Raw genomic sequence first — 22,141 nt, 5'->3', positions numbered from 1 at the left:
TCCAAGGTATCGAACAGAACCCAAAGAGAATCAACACTCAGAAGTGCTTTTGAGATCCTCCACACTGCCTACGCTATCAACATTCGAATAATCATGCAGCTTCACATTTCCAGCAGTGTATCTCAATCCATGAGATCTTGTGCCCTGAAGATATCTCGGAAGATTTTTGGCACCAATCCAGTGAGGCTCAACCAAATATGAACCCAACATGCTCACTGCAAAACATATATCCGGACAGAAGTTCACAAAGAACATCAAAGTGAATGAGTTTATGAAACTCAGAGGCATTTCCCAAATCTGGTCCGGCATCACTACCACATAACTTCTAAAAGTTAAGCTCCATCGAGGTAGTCACGGGCTTGCAGTTCACCATTCCAAATCTAGAATCCAACTCCCTCTTACTTCTGCAAGTGAAGGGTCTGCACCTGTCAGAAAAAGGTTGTCCTCATAAGGTGCCAGTATGAGAGGTCTATCATCCACAACCTTCAAGCAATGGTTTGGATCAGCTTCACTCCTAGTGAATCTCAGCTTCATTTGACAGCTATCAATCCTCTCAAACTAAGCCCGGAGTGTTTTGCCTCACGCCATAGAGGGTTTTCTCCCACCTGCATACATGAGATTTTCGATCATGAATCTCAAACCCCTTAGGTTGTTCCAAACCTGTGGACCTGTTATATGAGGGGAATGGTCCCCTTGTAGGATTTTCCTTCAATACATCTCAGACATGTACCTTCATGCTCCTTTTGAATTTAGGCATCCTTGTCACCATCTGACTCACATCGGGTAGGGCCCCATAATAAGTAGACCTCCAGTGCTATAAATGAGATGTGACAACTAACATGGTCCCCAATGGACCATCATGCAACTTGATATAAATTGCAAACCTTGAACCCATGAGTAAAAGCATCTTTGAAAATTCTATTTTCAAACACGTGCCTTTCCATCGATGAATGCCACCTGAAACCTTTGATTTCCATTGCCGAAATGGACACCAGGTTCTTCTTGCAATCAGGTACATAAAAGAGATTCTTGTAAATGAATCGAGTTATCCTCATTCAATTGAGGGGTAACATTCCCTACACCCTTTCTGGGATAGGTGGCATCGACTCCAAGTATAATGCCACAATTGTTTCCATCTCTACCAAATTCGAGAGAGTACCCTTCTATCCGATGAGGTGCCTGGGGTTCCCTGCTTTCTCTGAAGAGTCCGCTATTTCCTTGATGACCTGCATTACCTGTTATTCCTCCGATCATTGAAGATGTCCCTGAAATGATTGTTATCATCATCAAGTGATGTGTCCCTACCATTCAGACACTCCTTCGCATAATGGACAAACTTATTACAAACAAGGCATCTGCCTTTCCTTCCACCCTTAGATCCGAATTACCCATTGAAGTGATCTTTAGGTAGGCCATCAAAAGCTTCCCCTGCACCATTTTGATAATGTTCTCTGCTTCGATTTCACCCTTGGTGAATTTGAAGAGGTATGAGTGTTAAGTTATGGTATGTTCTATGCTTATAACAGTTTACTTCTTTTTCTTATTATATTCCACCGATTAGCAATCACATGTACATAAAGTAAAGTGCAGATAGAACATTAAACGATCGACAGAAAACAAGCCAAGACAAGAGACACAAGATGTGGCGGCTAGCCAGGGACAAACCCCACAATGTGTGGGGAAACCCTTTGATCAAATCTTCTTTTATCTTCAATAATTCAGCAGAGAGAAATAGTACAATAAATCTGATTCATATCAGCAGTAGCAAACCCTAGATCAGTAGCATCAGCATTAGCGGCTTCATTATCAAACTAGGGCAGACCATATCTCACAAACCGACAGTCGGATTGACTTCATTCCACTACCAAAAGTTTTGGCTTCCAGAGGAGGTTCAGATGAACCTATAGCGCAGTTCAGATGAGGAGATCTTCTAGGCCACGCAAGTCAATCTTTGCTTCTGCAGTTGCAACTTCAGTTTCAGCAGTTTTCGGCTTCAAACTAGGGCAGTCGATATCTTGCAAACCGTTCATCGGATTGACTTCATTCCACCACCAAAAGTTGCAGCTTTCAGAGGAGATTCAGATGAACCTATAGCGTAGTTCCAAAGAGGAGATCTTCTAGGCCATGCAAGTCAATCTTTACTTCTGCAGTTGCAGCTTCAGTTTCAGCAGTTTCCGGCTTCAAACTAGGGCAGTCGATATCTTGCAAACCATTCGTCGGATTGACTTCATTCCACCACCAAAAGTTTCGGCTTCCAGAGGAGGTTCAGATGAACCTACAGCGCAGTTCAGATGAAGAGATCTTCTAGGCCACGCAAGTCAATCTTTACTTCTGCAGTTGCAGCTTCAAATTCAACAGCTTCCGGCTTCACATGTGTGAGAGAGAGAGACCCATTTCAGCGCAGTAGAGAAGAGACTCATATCTGCGCAGTAGAGAGAGAGAGATGTGATGAGATGAGTGTGTCCAAATGAGGAAAAGTCCTCTTATATTTATACACAACGTTGGTGGGTGAATAGATGCGACTGTTGGGCTTTTGAGCCTACATGAGTTGTAGGTCGGCTTGATAATAATTCCATAATCAAAATAAATTCATATCTCCATGAATACTTATTGGAATTGGATGATCTTTATATCAATCCTACACCTCTCGACAAGAGGAATCTAATAAAAATATTATTAGCCATGAATAATATGACCCACATGAAGTTTTGCCCTGGTTGCCAATTTTAACACTCCCTCTCAACCATGGAGAACTTCATCTGCAATCTGTCTAGCGATCGTTACTATTCATCCATCAAATGCACTGCCTTGTACAGCCTGACCCTTGCCTTGCTCTGCTCTATTTTTCCTGTTCCGCTTTGTCTTGTTCTGCCCTGCACTGATCTGTACTGTTTTGTTCTGTTCTGCTCTGCTCTTGCATTGTTCTGTTCTACTCTGCTTTTGTCCAAATTATGAAGAAGAAGAAATGATCGAGGATGTATCATACTGACTCAAAGTCAGTCTCAGAGTATGTACCACTGGTCCCAGACCAGTGTCAACCAACCCAAAGTCACCGTCATAGTGAGTACAACTCCAATGGTCCCAGACCAATATCATCCTCCACTGACTCAAAGTCAGTCTCAGAGTATGTACCACTGATCCCAGACCAGTCTCAACCGACCCGAAGTCAACGTCATAGTATGGTACAACTCCTACCACTGGTCCCAGACCAGTATCATTGATCCCAAATCAATGGAGGTCATCCTAGCGTAGGGAGTACAGTAGTTACAACGATGCGTCCATCGGTACTACTATGGTCCCTAACTTCATTTCCCTGCGCATTGATCAGATGAGAGGTATTTCCCATGAGTCCCAGACTGCATGGGTAGGATGCCTCGACAAGAGAACTAATCAATCATGTCCTCACAGGAGAACACATCAATCCTGCTACAATTGCCATGGAGAACACATCAATCCAGGCCTCACAGGAGAACACATCAATCCTGCTAAAATTGCCATGGAGAACACATCAATCCAGGCCTCACAGGAGAACACATCAATCCTGCTACAATTGCCATGGAGAACACATCAATCCAGGCTGCCATGGAGAACACATCAATCCAGGCCTCACAGGAGAACTAATCATCCTGCTACACAGGAGAGCGAATCATCCTGTTCCACAAGAGAGCGAATCATCTTGTCTCACAAGAGAGCGAATCATCTTGTTCCAGTGTGCACCACCAGGGGAGGGTGAGTCACCCTGTGGTCATATGTTGCTCCAGTAGGAACCGCAAGCCCTCGGAGCTCCCAGAGCTCAATGTATGCAACATGCAGGACCCTTATACAAAGGTTTCTTGCTAACTTCAATTCGTTTAGGAAAATCACAGATTAGATCTTTCCTCGGGGCTTTGACAAGGTGTATCAACCTGTACATCATCTTAATGTGATGGAGCTTTATTGCTCATTGACTTATCATATCCCAGATCATGTCTATCTGCTGGAGCAATTGACGAATACAGGATTCCTCAATAATCAAATCCCACCTCTGGTTGTTACAGAGAATCACAGTGGTATCCAATGTAAATCCAAACAGCTCACTGAAGAGCTTTCGCAACCAGACTGCCTCACACGAGGTTATGCTAGCAACAATATATCTTGCTTCGGCGGTGCTCAAAGCCACCGACTTCTGCTTCCTGCTCATCCAGAATATCGAAGCAGATCCCAAGGTGAAACAGTACCCAGAAGTGCTCTTATGGTCCACCACACTGCCTGCCCAATCAACATCAGTATATCCAAGTAGTCTCACATCTCCAGCAGTGTTTCTTAATCCATGAGAGATTGTGTCCTGAAGACATCTCAGAAGATTCCTGGCATCAATCCAGTGAGGCTCAACCAAATATGAGCTCACAATGCTAACTGCGAAACATATGTTCGAACGGAGGTTCACCAAGAACATCAATGCGAATGAGTTTTTGAATCTCAGAGGCATTTCCCAAGTCTGGTCCGACATCACTACCATATAACTTCTAAAATTTAAGATCCTCGAAGTAGTCACAGGCTTGCAGTCCATCATACCGAATCTTTCCAATATATTTACCACATATTTTCCTTGAGATAGGAAAATTTCCCTTGGCTTCTGCCACACTTCAAGTCCTTGGTCCTTCATTTCAAATTCAGAAGCCATCTCCCTCTTACATTTGTGAATGAGAGGGTTTGCACCTGTTAGAAAGAGGTCATCCACATACAACACGAGCATGAGAGGCTTGTCATCTTCAACCTTAAAGTAAAGGTTAGGATCAGCTTCACTCCTAGTGAATCCCAGCTTTATCAAGTAGCTATCGATCCTCTCATACCATGCTCAGGGTGCTTGCTTCAGCCCATAGAGAGCCTTCTTCAACCTGCATACATGAGATTTTCAATCATAAATCTCAAATCCTTCAGGTTGCTCCACATAGACCTCTTCTTTGATAGAACCATGCAAGAACGCAATCTTAACATCCATCCGATGTAGGTTCCATCCTTGTGAAGCCACAAGGGCTATGATCAAGCGGATGGTCGTATATCTGGCAACAGGGGCAAATATCATAGTCTATACCTCCCTTCTAGGATAAACCACGAGCAACAAAATGAACCTTATACTTTTCCATACTTCCATTTGCTGCATGTTTTATCTTGTAAAGCCATTTTGAAGTAACAATTGTCTTGTCCAGAGTCTGGGAACTACTTCCTAGACATCATTCTCCATAATAGACTCATATTCTATGGTCATAGCATCCTTCCATAGTTAATGCTTGATGACATCTGAGAATGATGAAGGTTCATTTTGTATGATCGTGCTCATGATGGTCAGGTATCCTTGATACGTGTTAAGTTTCTTACTTTGATGGAAGGTTCCTCAGGGTGCAGCATGTCCTTCAGCATCATCAAGTATCCCCCTAATCCATGAAGGCCTCTTCCTAGAAGAGGAAGGCTCATGTGGATGAGGATCAATCGGATCCATGGGTTCTTCTACATTAGGCATTGATTCATCATCCTTTTCTTTCAGTGCCCTGGTGTCGGCTTCTTGAGAGCTACTCAAAGTTAGCAGATTGTCCACCTTGTTGAGAGCCATATCTTTGTCAAAGGTGACATCGTGACTAATCACGACTTCCCTTTGACTGGTGGTGAACATTTCTTCTGGAGTTTAGGAACCCAATGCTTGATGAGGGCATCGATTTTGTACATATACGGTGGTGATTGTAGTTTCAGCCCATAGAAACTTTGGAAGTCTTTGATCATGTAGCATGGCCCGAACAGCTTCCATCATCGTGTGGTTCTTCCTTCCCACCACACCATTCTGCTCAGAAGTATGTGGTGTAGTAGTCTCCCTCTTAATGCCAACCTCAGGTATGCCTGAGTAAACCAATTGTAATATATCGGAGGTCTTGCTTTGGCTTGAGGGGAATGGTCCCCTTTTGAGCTTTCCTTTGGCACATCCCGGACATACACCTTCTTTCTCTACTTGGAATTCGGGCATCCCTGTTGCCATCTGTCTTACATCAGGTAGAGCTTTGTAATGAAGGTGGGCAAACCTCCGATGCCAAAGTTTGGACTAAAGAGTTGTGTCACAAGACATGACACCTAGCAGACTTCCATCGCCCTGATATAATGAATCAACACTAAACCCAAGAGTAAAGGCATCTTTAACATTATTTTTCCATATACATACCTTGCCATTGTTGAAGGTTACCTTGTAGCCTCTGTCTTCCATTGCCAAGATGGACACTATGTTCCTTTTGAGGTCAGATGCATTTAATACATCCTATAATTTCTAGCCTTCTTGAATGCTTGTCCTCTTCCTTGATTCCCAGCTCTCCTCTTACCTTTGTTGTTGAATTTGTCATTCCTTTGATTGCCATCAGAGGGATTTCGAGTTGCACCACTGCATACTGTACCATGCTTCTCTAATCATGATTATCATCATGCTGCCCATGTCCATGATTTTATCCATCATAATGCTGCTCAAACTAGTGTGCATCATCATCATGTTATCCTATATGTCCATGATCTCATGTTTCCCTTTATGTCCATGATCTCATTCATCATGATGCTCATGATCTCATACATAGTGACTTGCTTTATCGCAAATGTAACATCGTTATTTTCTTCTAGCCTTAGGTCCAACCTTTCCTTTTGATTTAGTCCCGGAATTATTTATTTTCTTTGCATGAGAAGAAAAGGCAGCAGGAGGACCTTTAGGCATGGGCATTTCTTGCACTTCTTCCCTTGTTTCTTCTTGAATGCATCTAGCCATTAATTCCTTGAAACCAGGGATTACATTATAGTTCAAAAGAGTAGTCCTGAACACATACCATTCAGATGGTAATCCTCCGAGAGTTGTGAGTGCCATTTCTCTGTCAGTAATGGTTTCCCCAATAGATAGGAGATCATTCTTGATCTCGGTGATTCTTAAGAAGTATGCTTGCATACTTTCATCTTTACCCTTCTTGATTTCCCTCAACTTATTTCTAAGAAACAAAACTTGATTTGCATCATTAACTTTAAATAAACTCACCAATCTGTCGTATATTTCCTTGGAGGTGTCTAGATCAGAGATGTAGGCCACCAAGCGCTTGTCGATAGAGTCCCGGATGATCTTCTTTGTTTTGACTTTTCCATTTGTTCTAGGCAGCAGCAGATGCATTTGATGAAGGCTCAATGATATTGCCTCTTACATGGTCCAGCACTCCTTGATCTTCAAGGGTTAGATCGATAGACATCTTCCATCCGTGATAGTCAGCTTTCTCACGGAGCTTGTCTTCGGCAGGAAAGAGTGTTGAGGACCCCATAGTTCTTTTAGAATAGCCTTGCCAATCTTCTCTTCAATGATTGCTCTTGCTCTTGCTTGGGCTTTGTCTTCAACTCAGCTCCGATACCATGTTAAGTTATGGTATGTTCTATGCTTATAACAGTTTACTTCTTTTTCTTATTATATTCCACCGATTAGCAATCACATGTACATAAAGTAAAGTGCAGATAGAACATTAAACGATCGACAGAAAACAAGCCAAGACAAGAGACACAAGATGTGGCGGCTAGCCAGGGACAAACCCCACAATGTGTGGGGAAACCCTTTGATCAAATCTTTTTTTATCTTCAATATCCAGCAGAGAGAAATAGTACAATAAATCTGATTCATATCAGCAATAGCAAACCCTAGATCAGTAGCATCAGCATTAGCGGCTTCATTATCAAACTAGGGCAGACCATATCTCACAAACCGACAGTCGGATTGACTTCATTCCACCACCAAAAGTTTCGGCTTCCAGAGGAGGTTCAGATGAACCTACAGTGCAGTTCAGATGAGGAGATCTTCTAGGCCACACAAGTCAATCTTTGCTTCTGCAGTTGCAGCTTCAGTTTCAGCAGTTTCCGGCTTCAAACTAGGGCAGTCGATATCTTGCAAACCGTTCGTCGGATTGACTTCATTCCACCACCAAAAGTTGCGGCTTTCAGAGGAGGTTCAAATGAACCTACAGCACAGTTCCAAAGAGATCTTCTAGGCCACGCAAGTCAATCTTTACTTCTGCAGTTGCAGCGTCAGTTTCAGTAGTTTCCGGCTTCAAACTAGGGCAGTCGATATCTTGCAAACCGTTCGTCGGATTGACTTCATTCCACCACCAAAAGTTTCGGCTTCCAGAGGAGGTTTAGATGAACCTATAGCGCAGTTCAGATGAGGAGATCTTCTAGGCCACGCAAGTCAATCTTTACTTCTGCAGTTGCAGCTTCAAATTCAACAGCTTCCGGCTTCACATGTGTGAGAGAGAGACCCATTTCAGCGCAGTAGAGAAGAGACTCATATCTGCGCAGTAGAGAGAGAGAGAGATGTGATGAGATGAGTGTGTCCAAATGAGAAAAAGTCCTCTTATATTTATACACAACGTTGGTGGTGAATAGATGCGACTGTTGGGCTTCTGAGCCTACATGAGTTGTAGGTCGGCTTGATAATAATTCCATAATCAAAATAAATTCATATCTCCATGAATACTTATCGGAATTGGATGATCTTTATATCAATCCTACACCTCTCGACGAGAGGAATCTAATAAAAATATTATTAGCCATGAATAAGATGACCCACATGAAGTTTTGCCCTGATTGCCAATTTTAACAATGAGGAACCCATTGAGCATTTTTTCCTTTCCCAACTGTCTTCGGTGATTGCTCTTTCACTCTTGCTTGGCCTTTGTCTTCACCTCAGCTCTGATACCATGTTAATTTTAGGTATGTTCTATGCTTAAAGCAATTTATTTCAATTTTTACAGTTAGCTCAATATCTTTTCCGCATTAGAAATCACATCACCATAATAGTAAATTGCAGATAGAACATAAACATAAATCGCAGAAGACAAGAGAACACAAGATGTGGCGCTAGCCAGGGACAAACCCCAATGTGGGGAAACCCTTGATCCATTCTTCTTATATGTTCTTCAATAGTTCAGCACAGAGAAAGAGAGAGATAGTACATTTACAACAGAAGTCAACACTTTGACTTATCTAGATAAAAGCATAGATCATCTCTATGAAGATGATACATGAGATTAGTTGAAGACATGTTGCTACAACTAATTCTCCAAGGTGACTCATTCACCTATCAGTGTTGCATCTCGTCATCATGCTGCACCTCACCGTATTGCACCATGCTGCACCCATCATTACAATGTTGGACTTCATGTTGTACACATCATATTGTTGCACCTTATGCTACACTATTGTCCCATGTGCCATACTGTTGTCCCATTGTTATGCTCCAACAAGCATCATAGCCAAGTTGTCCCAATGTGTTAGCAGCACCATGCTTGCCACCATGTACTTGTTGTTGATGTCCTATTGTGCCACTGCTGCACAATGTCATAGTTGTCTTAATCATTGTGTTGTACCAACATGTTGATGTCCCAATATGTTGTTGTCCCATCATTGTGTTGTCCAATGAGTTTGCAGCACCATGTACCTTCGCTACCATGTCAAAATTGTTGTCCCATCATTGTGATGTCCAATGAGTTTACAGCACCATATACCTTTGCTGCCATGTCACAGTTGTTGTCCCATCACAGCGTGCTATGCTTGTCATGTTGTCCAGCCATTCTTGCCAAGTTGTACATGCTTACACTGATTCTTCTAACAACATTCTCATCATCAAATTATCCTCATACTTATACTTGAATGCTAGTGCATTGTTGTTGTTCAGCAACTCTGGTTAGGGCATCAATATTACCCGAACAACCACCTCTAACTCTGCAACAATCCTTGAAAAGAGTGCGGCTTACCTCCTTTGAGAAGTTGTTTTCCATACAGCCCTTCACGTTGTCTAGGGCAGCCTCCATGTTGTCCCTTTGACCCTTTATACGGCAACTAAGACCTTGTTGTCCACACAACCCTTCACGCTGCCTAGGGCAACCTACACATTGTCCCTTTGACCCTTCATGTTGCGGCTAAGACTCTCTTGTGTCACTGCGGTTAGTGCTGAATTAGACCAGTGTTTAAGGCTGAATTAGATCAGCGTTTAGGGTTGGATTAGACCAGCGTTTAGGGTTGGATTAGACCAGCATTTAGGGCAGCCTTTAGGTCTGCATTAGGGTAGCCTTTAGTCTGTGTCTAAGGTTGTCTTCCATCTGCGTCTAGGGTTGCCTTCCATCTGCATTTGGGCAACATTGTCTTCTTAGGATCTCTCCTCCCAACAAAACCCAAGACAATTGGAGAGGAAGAGATCACAAGTGTTTGTACAAATGACATTCAAGGCACCTTTATTTATACTAAAACGTTGAGCACAAGTGGGGGCAATTTGGTTCCTCGCCGACCTTGACGAATTGTCCCATAACACAAATAAAATCATATTTCCATGAATACTTGTCGGAATCGAATGATCTTTAGATCAATCCTACACCTCTCGACGAGAGGAATTCAAGAAAAAATATCAGCTACCATAAATAAGATGACCCACATGGAGTTTGGACCTAGTTGCCAATTTTAACACTCCCTCTCAACTAGGGAGAACTCCAACTGTTGATCCATCTACTAAAGTGTACTATCTTTGCCATCAATGCCCTGCACCGCCCTACTCTGCTCTGCTTTGCTGAACCATGAAGAAGAAGAATTGATTAAGAATGTCTCATACCATTCTCTACTGACCCAAAGTCAATTCCATATGAATAGAGTGTGTCATACCACTCTTACTGATCCCAGATCAGTGCCAAGAGAGTGAATCATATCACTCTTACTGACCCGAAGTCAGTTTCATTGATCCCATATCAATATCACAAGAGAGTGTCTCAAACCACTCATACTGATCCCAAATCAGTTTCATTGATCCCAGATCAATGGAGGTCATCCTAACATAGGGAGTACGGTAGATACAATGATGCATCCATCAATAGTACTACTATGGTCCCTAACCCCATTTTCCTACTCATTGGCCAAATTGTTGTCCTAACATGTTGTTGTCCCAATATGTTGTTGTCCCATCATTGTGTTGTCCAATGAGTTTGTAGCACCATGTACCTTTGTTGCCATGTCACAGCAGTTGTCTCGTCGTTGTGTTGTCCAATGAGTTTGCAGCACCATGTACCTTTTGCCATGTCACATTTGTTGTCCCATCACGTCTTGCTATGCTCGCCATGTTGTCCGGCCATTCTTGCCAAGCTGTAAGTGCTTACACTGATTCTTCTAGCAACATTCTCATCATCAAATTATCCTCATACTTATACTTGAATGTTGGTGGACTGTTGTTGTTCAGCAACTCTAGTTAGGGCATCAATAGTACCCTAACAACCACCTTTAAACTCTGCAACAGTCCTTGAAAAGAGTGCAGCTTACCTCCCTTGAGAAGTTGTTGTCCATACAACGCTTCACGCTGTCTAGGGCAGCCTCCACACTGTCCTTTTGACCCTTTATACGGCAGCTAAGACCTTGTTGTGCACACAGCGCTTCACGATGTCTAGGGCAGCCTACACGTTGTCCCTTTGACCCTTCATGCTGCGGCTAAGACTCTCTTGTTTCACTACGGTTAGGGTTGAATTAGACCAGTGTTTAGGGTTGGATTAGATCAGCGTTTAGGGCTGGATCAGACCAGCGTTTAGGGCAGCCTTTAGTCTGCGTCTAGGGTTGTCTTCCATCTGCGTTTTAGGGCATCATCTCCATGACTGCATTTTAGGGCATCATCTCCATTAGGGCAGCATTGTCTTCTTAGGATCTCTCCTCCCACCAAAACCCAAAACAAGTGGAGAGGAAGAGATCACAAGAAGTATGTGTACAAATGACCTTCATGGCACCTCTATTTATACTAAAACGTTGAGCACAAGTGGGGGCAATTTGGTCACTGGCCGACCTTGACAAATTGTTTCATAACACAAATAAATTCATATCTCCATGAATACTTGTTGGAATCGGATGATCTTTAGATCAATCCTACACCTCTTGACAAGAGGAATCCAAGAAAAATATCAGCTGCCATAAATAAGATGACCCACATGGATTTTGGCCCTAACTGCCAATTTTAACAAGGATGGACCCCGTGTTCCCCCGAGAATGAATCTGGACCATTGGATCCAGATCTGTGGATCCGTTTCGGGGCAGCGCTTGTTTAATGCCCAAGCAAGTTACCCCGCCCTAAAATGCTTCCAGGGGGCGTCCGAGCAGAGATGGACGACAATCCGCATGAGAGATGCCCGACTTTTAACCGACGATGCACGCGTGCATAAAATTTGCCCTTCTGCCCTGTTGCGCTTTCCCAATAGGGGTCCAATAAGTGGTTCCTATTGTTGAATTTAAGCTTCTGTGATCCATATCAGGTTTTTGGAAAGAATTTTCAGCGTACACTCGTTGGTTCGAAACACGTCGACAAATGCATTCGAATGTGATTTACGCTGAAAATTCTTCTCAAAAAGAAAGTGGTTCCTGGTTGTTAAACCTCCCAACACATCTCCGGGCCTTGATGGTGAGCCCCCACAGCTGATTTAGCTGTTTTGTGACTTTAGGAGGCTCTACCCATGATTCAGGAGGTGCCCTAAAAGGCATTTTGAATCTAAACTCTGGCTCTGATTTATCAATTTTTGCAGCACATGAGGAAGGGTAACAACACTGGAAGCCTCTTACAAGGAAATTTTGTTTTCTAAACTGCTATTTCGCAAGGACTTTTACCAAAACATCAAGAGTTCTGGTCATGACTCAAATCTCATTAAAGGACTGAACCAACCTTAATTTGTCACCCATGCGTCACTGCAAGCATGAACTGGATTTCCCATAACATTTAACAAGTCTCCAATTTCATGCTTAACAGGCCTTTCCTTTTTCCTGAATGTTTCACGTTGGCAGGATATCATGCTTATAAAACCATCACTGAAGTTATAATGCCCTTTCCATACAAAACATAGTACGCTAATCTTGAAGAAACCTGTAAAACAATAATAATAAGCTAAACCATTGCAAGGAATTTTAGAGAAAACTATTCCAAAATCTCCCAACACAGCCTTAACATACACCACATGGGTAACAGAAGACGCCTTCAATAGTGTGATAATCTGGCATGGTCTGGTTATGCAGATTATCAGTATTACTCACTGCACTAATCAATTCTTACATGCAAATGTGAAATATTTTAAATACTGCCTTCGCCTTGAACAAACAAAACTGACTGGTGTTTTTTCAAGCTCTGATAAGAATAATCTGTGATAGAAATTATATTGTTTCATGGATTGAAAAAAAATGTTCGAGACAGCGATGGTCACACAAATAAAATTCTGATATGTATGATTTTTTTGTCACTATAAAAAAATTCCACCCTTTCTCTGACCATGCTATCAATAGACAGTTCAATGAATAAAGTTTACATGTTTTTACTCACAAAACCTAAGTTACCAGGGCCAGGATCTGGATACGGAACACCATGTAATGTCATATATATATATATATATATATATTCACAGTTAAGAATCAAAACCATTCATGAAACACAACACCATTTATGAAACACAACATAGAACTGAAATAGTTAGGTATTCTAAAAAGAGTAAAATCATAATGCATCACGTCTCATTCAACAAAGACAATTGTAAATACAAAATTCAGTGTCTCAACAATGATCACTCTATTGATATGATAATCTAGAGCAGGTCTAACTACATATCCCGAAATGATTCTGCATTATGATCATCTGAATATTTCAACTCTACATCAGGATCAACCACTCATCTTCCTTAAAATCTGTCTTAAGTTCTAAAGATTCCCAGTTAGGTATGATGGCAAATAAATGCCATACACAGTTTGAAACTTTGACAACATGCTATAGTATATATATCATACTGTTTCAAGAGGAGCATGTTAGATGGATTGATCTAATTAAATTAGTAATCACACAGACATCCTCTGTACACAGAAAACTGAAAATTGTGTATATGATTTATAATATTATCTACATAGTGACTCAGACCTTTCCTGCTAGCATTATCGTATACAACCTACAAGCTATAGGTAATTAATTACTTAACTATACAGCTAAACAGCCTACAGGTTAATAATAAGTAATCTAAATAGAATATCTGCTACTTGGCATTTCAAACAAGTGGTCAACATCCTTTAAAAATACTTAAAAATAACTAAATTTGGATCCAGTGTGTGCAGGCTAGCTGGCACAGGATCTGATTTGGCGGCTTGGAATCCAGTTCCGGACTTGAAGGGTCTGTTTATGTGGCAAATCCTACGCAGATTTGGGCTGATCCATATCCTAATCCAGATCAGACACAGATCCACAGATCCAGACTCAAGCCACCACAGATCCAGTAACAAAGTACAAAACCGTCTGATGCCATACGAAATTGGAATTTCCAATTAGCTTAAATAAGCCCAAGTGATTAAGTTCAAAAGAAAATCAATTTATGCAACCTTATTTAATCAGATAATTAGATCGTTTAATAATTGTCTAAGGGGCATTCAGTTGAAAATAAAACAGTCCAATCCTTGCTTTGAAACTCTAGGAAAATCAGGCAAGATCAACACACCTCAGAAAGCTTCTATGCATGAAGAGAAAACATCTAGAGCAAGGGTGGAAAGAATAATATTACAAGAGAAGTCTGCCCTAGACACACTCCTAAACTTGCTTCCTAATCCCTTCTCTCAGTGTTCTCTCAGCTCCCAGGTTATTCCATTATACAAGACATCTGGTTACCTCTGATTCACCCCTCTTTTACCCATCCAGCCTCCAATTTAAAATTGCAACAGTTAGACAGCAGTTGCATGGTAACCAACATGGCATTACAAATCCTAATATATCTGTAATACAATATGCTCAATACAACATTTATTTATAAATTCTAAAAGACCGAGAAATTCATGGTCAATGAATTGCTATACAAGTATGGTGTGTTATGGATTATAATTTATGTCTGAAGTTCATTCTAGCAAAGTAGCAACTGCTAGTGTCTTGTTTACAACACACTTAATAAAATGATACCAAACCTTCTTTAAAAGTACAATCCCGTTGATAAAAATAAGCAAAAAGCCACTCAATCAAGATACCTCACATCCAAGGAGATAAATTACAGTGCATTATCTCTGCTCAACAGTTGACATCACATGCAGCATATGCACATGCATAAATATTTATACATTGTACCATACAATAAAAATACATAAGTGATTATGTTTTGAAACGCAATTAGCCTATTTTTCTACAAGCTCCGAAGCGAGCAGCTAAATCATCATCATCCAGTGGCAGTGAAAATCCTGTTTTTGCATTGGAAGCATTTTTATAATTATCATGCTGCTCTTTAGCTATCGTCGAGTCCTTACAGATATGCCATGGCGAGATGGTCTATGACTTTCTGTAGAAGGATGCTGCTTGTCTAGGTTGGCAGGGCACCAACTTAGTTTACCATCTCCCATATATCTGTACACCCCATCATCAGAAGCCAATGAATTGGTGTATTGGCCTCTTACACCATAATGAGACTCATTCTCGCCCATTTCTTCTTTGTATCCTAACGAAGTAGAGTTATCAGCAGATATATCTCCAGTGCTGTGTTTCAAGTGTCTCTTGGGAGGAGAATTGCTATCAGGTTGGGAGTCTAGAATGGATGTTCCAAGATGGTGTTCAAGTTTTGCTCCATCATTCAAAGGCTTCACCTCATCATCAAATTCAGTTTCATGTGGTGTACATGGCCTTGATCTTTGCATAAATAGATGCCTTTCACCTTCATAACCCTTACTAGGTGGGATAACCGTTATTTTAGATCCGTAACTATCAGGAACTCTTTGGATTTCATCTGCAAAATCTTGATCATGGTATTCTTTTCTGCTGACAACCTTTTCATATGCATCACTCTCATCATCAAACTGCTTTTGATTACCAAAGTGCTGAAAATCTTGGATTGGTGAATCCTCTTTTCCAAAGTTTCTATAACCCCCAAGTGTACCTTGGAAACTTGGACTGCCAGAGAAATTCATCTGGTGCTCATCTTCATCATCATCAGAGTCATCAAACATAGGCTGACTAGCTTTATGGGAGGAAGACTGTTCACTTGAATTTGATACTCTGCCGGATATTGACCTCTTCAATTGGGGTTCAACCTTATCCTTAAAAGTATCGTTGGTTTCATACTCTTCCTCACTATGTCTGTACTCATCATGATATTGTTGGTAGTGTTTGTTCACACGAGACAGATCAGCCTCAGACCAAGAAACTTGATCCCCTAAACATTCTTCTCCACTTTCAGAATCAGAACTTTCTTTCTGAATGGGATGAATTTTTTCAAAGCTTGACCTAGTGATGGGAACAACATTTCCTCCATTTCTCATCCTTGAACTTTCAATGTCAAATGGCTGATCATTGATTCTAGACTTCGTGTCTTCACCACCATTTCTCAATCCACTAACAGGCACCCCATATTTCCTTTCATTTTGATCCTTTAAAAGTGCTTCATGAAGCTCATCTTCACCTTCAGACGTCAACTCTCTTGGCTGATCATTGATTCTAGACTTGGTGTCATTACCACCATTTCTCAATCCATTAACAGGCACCCCATATTTCCCTCCATTTTGATCCCTTAAAAGTGCTTCACGAAGCTCATTTTCACCTTCAGACATCGATTCTCTTGAGTCATTTCTTTTCTTATTTGGGTTTGTATTCCCAGATTCAATTTTTGCAAGATCAACAGCAGCTCGTGCAGCTGCTGCTGCATAAGCAGCTGACTCAAAAGCTGCTTGAGCTGCACTGGCCACATCTGTGTATTTTACATTTCCTTGTTTCATACCCATGAATCCCTCAGCAGTAGTTTTTGTGACCATATCATGGTAATTCATCTTACCTTCCATCTGTTGTTTGGCATGTAAATCATCTTCACATATGTCAGGATCAAAACGTCTTGCCGGATCATGACCTTGCTTGGTAACAGGTTGAAACTGTTGTTCCCTCATGTTGCTAACATCAGGTGGAGGAGTTGGAGGAGAAGGCTCATAGGTACCCGAAGTCTTCTTTGTGATAGCAGCAGGTGCTTGTGATTGTGATGGCATCGAAAATCTTTTGTCTGACTCATTTCCTGGTATAGAACCCAGACTCGTACCACCTTCAGGTTTTAGAGTTGTCTGGTTTGGCCCAAAACAATTTTTTGATTCGTTCTGCATATTGAGAATGTCATAAGAACACAATCATAATGAAGACTGTGATAAAACTTGGAAAAATGTTTAAAATGATTAAACACATTCTTAAGCCAAGAAAATGCTCTTCGAAAATATAGATGAACTAAATAATAAATAAATGCACTAACCGGAATGTCTTCAGCCAACTTCAGCTTTTCAGTGTTGACTTCCTCAAAATTCCATTCAATACCATGTTCGGTGGCAATGTTTTTCATCAACCTCTGTTTTACCTCTACATTTGGTACTCTGGTTGACAACTTTTCAATGATCTAAGGAAGAAGATACAACCGCACTTCCATCAGCATTGCATTAGACATCCCTAGTTATTAAAAGTTCTATGTACATAGAGCATTCAATTGCATATTTGGGTCAACATTTAAAATGGCTACACTAATTATTTCTGCCTACCTGCCTGTTGACCCCACTGTCAGGACGCAATTCAATTGCAGATGTAGTAAATTCTTTTCCATATTTTGAAGCAAAAAGAGAACGAATTTCTTGCAGCTCCGGCAAGTCAGCACACCTTGGGGCAGCAAAAACCAAACTAGCTATTGCTTCTTTCAAATCATAAGGGCATTCCCTAATATAGTTGACAAGCAGTTAACAGCATACGATCAGAAATGTCAACTAAAAGCAATGCAGAGAGCTCTCCTCGCGTCTATGTTTTCTAAAGATTGCAAAGTGCAATACATCTCATTCAATAAAAACCTAGCTTTTACTTACTTTTGCTTTTCAATTGCTAAGAGTCTTCCAGTTATCATCTCACAAAACCCTTCAATGAGAATATATGCGGCCAGAATATTTTCTTCTCTGAATACGTGCTCCACCTACAGAAAAAGAACAAAGCTTCAATTTGGTAAAAGTTTGAGAATCAAATGGTTATGGCCTATAAACCACAAGCATAAAAATCAATTTTGTTCTCTATCTTTATTTTCATGTGGATGCATCTTCATAAATTGTTTCCTTTCAATATTGTCCAATTTACCAGCTATCTCCAACCTTTAGGAAATTTTCCTACATATGCATAGAAACAATTGTCTGCAACAAATCTTATGCCATTTAAATTTGACTGCACCTAAACAACCTACAAAAATGGGTGTTCAACCTTTCATCTAGGGTAAAATAACCACCGGCAATCATTATAGAAAGCTTAACTCTCCAAACCTGCACCTTGTAGAATAACTTATGGAATTCCGAATTATCATACTTTATTGGTAATAGTAACTCATTATAATTCTCATTATCCCAGATGACAGTCTTTTGCAAAATTTTAATACTTTACTGTTACCACTTTCATTTGAAAATTTTACGCATACACACAGTTAGTGTGCCTACAAAATGTAATTTTTATCATTTTCAATGAATGAAAATTATGGATTTTTTCCCACAAAAAAAAAAAAAAATTAGTAACTCGCTATAAATTGATTATTTCTCATAAGTCTTGAACTGTTAAAGTATAGGAAGAATAAGAAGCATACGGTTCTAATCTGTAATTTTGTACCATTATTTTAGTATCCTCAGACCGTGGAATGCTAAGCATAAGAACTTATTATAGAAGCCTGTTTCTAATAGTAATGCTAGACATTTTGCGCAATCCTATGAATTTCGATATTTTTCCCTCAAAATGAACATTTCTTCCATTTTCTTTTATATCTTTTTATTCACAATGTCCATTCCACATGTTGGATGCACTGTCCCATATTTAGTATACAAACTTTGTAAACCTGCATTCGAGAAAGGACAGAACTTAAGTACAGGCAATGTCTTAGGACGTCTCCTGAATTCATACAGCCTCCTAACAATGAGTTTCGTCATCTTCTAACGTTTGGCAAAGGCAGATCAAAAAATAGAAATATATGGAAAAAGCTAGAAAGAATACGAAGTAAAAAGCAGTGATGGGGAAATAATCAACAATCATGAGAAGAATCAAGGATGTCAGTGTACACCCATTATGTACCCATTATTATCTGCCAGATAGCGTAGACAAATTATACCAGGCATATTTTTATGAATAGAAAAATTCCATGTCTGAAGATAGGTTAGCATTTCACTTTTATTAAAGTGATTATGAAGCTCACCAGATCACCTCTAAATTACTATGATACTCATTTCGTATATTAGGTGAAACAAATCGCATGCTATTAATTAGGCCTTCCAAGGATTGGTAACAAGGATTGAAACAAACACAACAGCTTAACCTAAGAGAATGCTTATTAAAAACCATCGAATTGATATAATGAACACCATAAGCGAGGGGAAGCATGTTTATAGGGTGGACTGAATAAAAAACATACCAAATAGCAAATAGCAGAGCAAAAGGACTCTTACAAGATAGCAATCCATCTCCAGTTTCCACAGCAGTACGGATACAGGATCTTGGGAATGTATCAAATCCAACCATTGCTACTTTAGGCAAATTGACAGAAAATGCGACTGTCTATACTGTACAAAGTTACAAACCTAGCACTCTGATGTGATAATAACCTAAGCTATTCCAAAAATAACTGACATTTTGAGGCCACTCCATATTCCAAGGATATAGTAGAAGCATCAATATTAATCCGAGGACTGAACTACACCTACTGAACCCAAAGAAAGTCAATCAAATTTTCCAAATTTTAAAATCTGGGATTTCTTGTTGTTCATTGAGCTGTGGTCTAGTGATTGCCCTGATAATGGCCTAGGTTCAAATCCCAATGTGCATAGAACCCCAATAATTTGAATAATTTAGCTAGGTTTCGCAATCCCCACATAAAAGTGGGTTTACCATGACAATACAGAGTAGGGGATCAGAGCTCCCGGCCGATCAGAAAAAGCATTTACCCTTACTAAAACCAAACCCCGGATATTTTTCCATCTTTATACAAGCAATTTATACTATAGTTCTTTTGAATGACTCTAAAATCTTAGATTTGTTGTAGAAGTTGATCCTGTTAGTCCATTTTCCCCTACTTAATTTTGATTGGACAGTATTCCCCTTTCCCCACTTTAATGTGAGCCCGGAAATCAGGGACTTATATTTCCGCTAATTATAAATCCCATGCTGCTTTCCAATTAAAAATGATAACATTGCAGTATCGTGGCTTGCCAGTAAATTGCACATCTTCTTTAGAATTATGAGACAAAAAATTTCAAAATTAAAAACAAAAACACACCCTTAATCGAGCACTCTCTTCCTGGCCGTTCTGAAGGAGCTGAGCAACATCTTTCCTGAATTGCCTACACTGCAGTTCCCTTTTATTCTTCAGTATTTTGGTCCGAGAGACCGTCATCTTCAACAAGGTCTTGCTGCAAATCCATCCAAAACACCCAGATCAATGGACCAAAATAACACAGGAAATACAAGCAAGTAACCCAACATCGTAATTGACCTAGATGAACCGATCCAATGGTCTTCGAAATCGGAACCGATGACTCATAATTGCTAGTCATCACATCTATAAAACTGAGTCCCTTCCATCTGTAAAACCTGAGAAACACAATACTGAGTAAAATGAAGAGACAAATACCATTTTGAAGATTTGAATTTCTTTCCCAGTAATGTTTCCAGCTTTCGACCCATGTCCGCACTGAACTGCGCAGACCCTCAGAAACAAACAAACAAACCGCAGAATGATGCAAATAAATCAATCCTCAATTGCTATTCTACTTCTGGTCAGCAGAAATAAATAGCTCTGTTAAATTTCTGGTACACGTATAAATTGTGCATTTAAAAATTGCAAGCATATAGCGAGGGCGGAACCTTCCAAGTGATTCAGCTTGCACTTTGAATAAAGAAATCACTAGAACGAAACGCGCTCACGCCGGCAGTGGGCTCCATTGCCAAACTGCTAATCAAATGCAATCCCACCTCTCTCGTGTTATTATAAGTATAACGCGGATGACATTTTAACTGGCCTGTGGCCACCTCCACTCCAGCTGGCATATGTGCCAATCAACTACAATATACATATAATAGTACAAAGGCAAAACTCCTTTTCATACTAATAATACCCCCAACCAAAGCGTAAGCGTGTGCGCCCACATGTAATTATTTATCCTTAACTAATATTATCTCAGTTAATTATTATTATTATCTAATTTTAAAGTGAGGGAAGTTAGATATCAAATTGGTGTATGAGATTTTTTTGTTCCTTGGACAAGGGGAAGCTAGATATCAAATTGGTGTATGAGACTTTTTGTTCCTTAGACAAGGGGAAGCTAGATATCAACTTGGTGTGTGAGACGTTTTGTTTGTGGGATAAGGGATCCATCTCCGTAAAGAGATTAGACTGCTAAATGTACAAAGGCATACACATTGTACCCCTCTAATTTTGAACTTGTGACCTCTTAAGAAGAAACACATGTACATTCTACCCATCTGATTTTGAACCACATGTACTCTATTTCTCTGATTTTGAACATATGACTTTTTAAGAAAAACACATATATTTGACCTCTGATTCTCTTTGATTTTGAACCTATAATCTCTTAAAAAAAATACATGCTCTTGACATATGAATTATAAATTATAGATTATGTAGTATTGTTCATTAAAATAATTAAAAATTAGATAGATTGATTTTTCCCAATCATAATTTTACATAAAATTTAACCATTAATACAGTTTTAAATACTAAGGTCGTGATGCCCAATTATTTTGGGTTTGTTAGTACACTCACCAACTTTAAAACTCAATTAAATTAAATGGGATTGTATTTTCAAAGTGGTATGACCAAATTTTTCCAACAAAGAAAAAAACATTGTAAGTGAATCTAGCAGCTTTGAAACTCAATTATAAGGGAATTTATTTTTGGTAATGAAAGAAGCTCAAATCCTTGTGACCTTTTCATAACTTAGGTTTCTCAATGGATGGCATTTACAAGTGGACTCATATGTATATGTGGAAGGATAGGGCATCTTGATGTATTCATTGCCATTCCTTTTTCTTATTTCTGGTTGGGCTCACTTTATGGCACATGGCTCAGGGTTATTATTTTTATGTGGGAGTACTTTA

The 22,141-nt window shown here is 40.0% G+C and overlaps 1 protein-coding gene across 1 annotated transcript; it reads right to left on the bottom strand.

The window, feature by feature from the left end:
- Window positions 1-14,932: 14,932 nt before the first annotated feature.
- LOC149234088 (uncharacterized) lies at window positions 14,933-20,977 on the bottom strand. The gene is made up of 6 exons (XM_089371738.1): window positions 20,655-20,977; window positions 20,301-20,433; window positions 17,869-17,972; window positions 17,554-17,725; window positions 17,274-17,414; window positions 14,933-17,124 (listed from the first exon to the last, which is right to left on the bottom strand). The coding sequence occupies exons 1-6, from the start codon at window positions 20,705-20,707 to the stop codon at window positions 15,283-15,285; spliced, it is 2,445 nt and encodes an 814-aa protein (XP_089227864.1). The 5' UTR covers window positions 20,708-20,977; the 3' UTR covers window positions 14,933-15,282.
- Between the last annotated feature and the right edge of the window lie 1,164 nt (window positions 20,978-22,141).

This window comes from Pinus tabuliformis, chromosome 8 (assembly GCF_031772625.1).
Source record: "Pinus tabuliformis cultivar Carrire ecotype Pingquan chromosome 8, CPIR1, whole genome shotgun sequence".
NCBI lineage: Eukaryota > Viridiplantae > Streptophyta > Pinopsida > Pinales > Pinaceae > Pinus > Pinus tabuliformis.
Note: the sequence above shows the minus strand (reverse complement) of the source record. Positions and strands in the feature narration are given on the sequence as shown.

What these genes read in the sequence shown, in the direction of transcription:
- LOC149234088 (XM_089371738.1), bottom strand. Translation starts at nt 20,707, where the DNA reads ATGGGTCGAAAGCTGGAAACATTACTGGGAAAGAAATTCAAATCTTCA. An exon ending in AAATTCAAATCTTCAAAATG is followed by an intron (nt 20,434 to 20,654) that starts GTATTTGTCTCT and finishes ATGGATTTGCAG; the next exon opens with CAAGACCTTGTTGAAGATGA. An exon ending in AAGAGAGTGCTCGATTAAGG is followed by an intron (nt 17,973 to 20,300) that starts GTGTGTTTTTGT and finishes CTTTTTCTGTAG; the next exon opens with GTGGAGCACGTATTCAGAGA.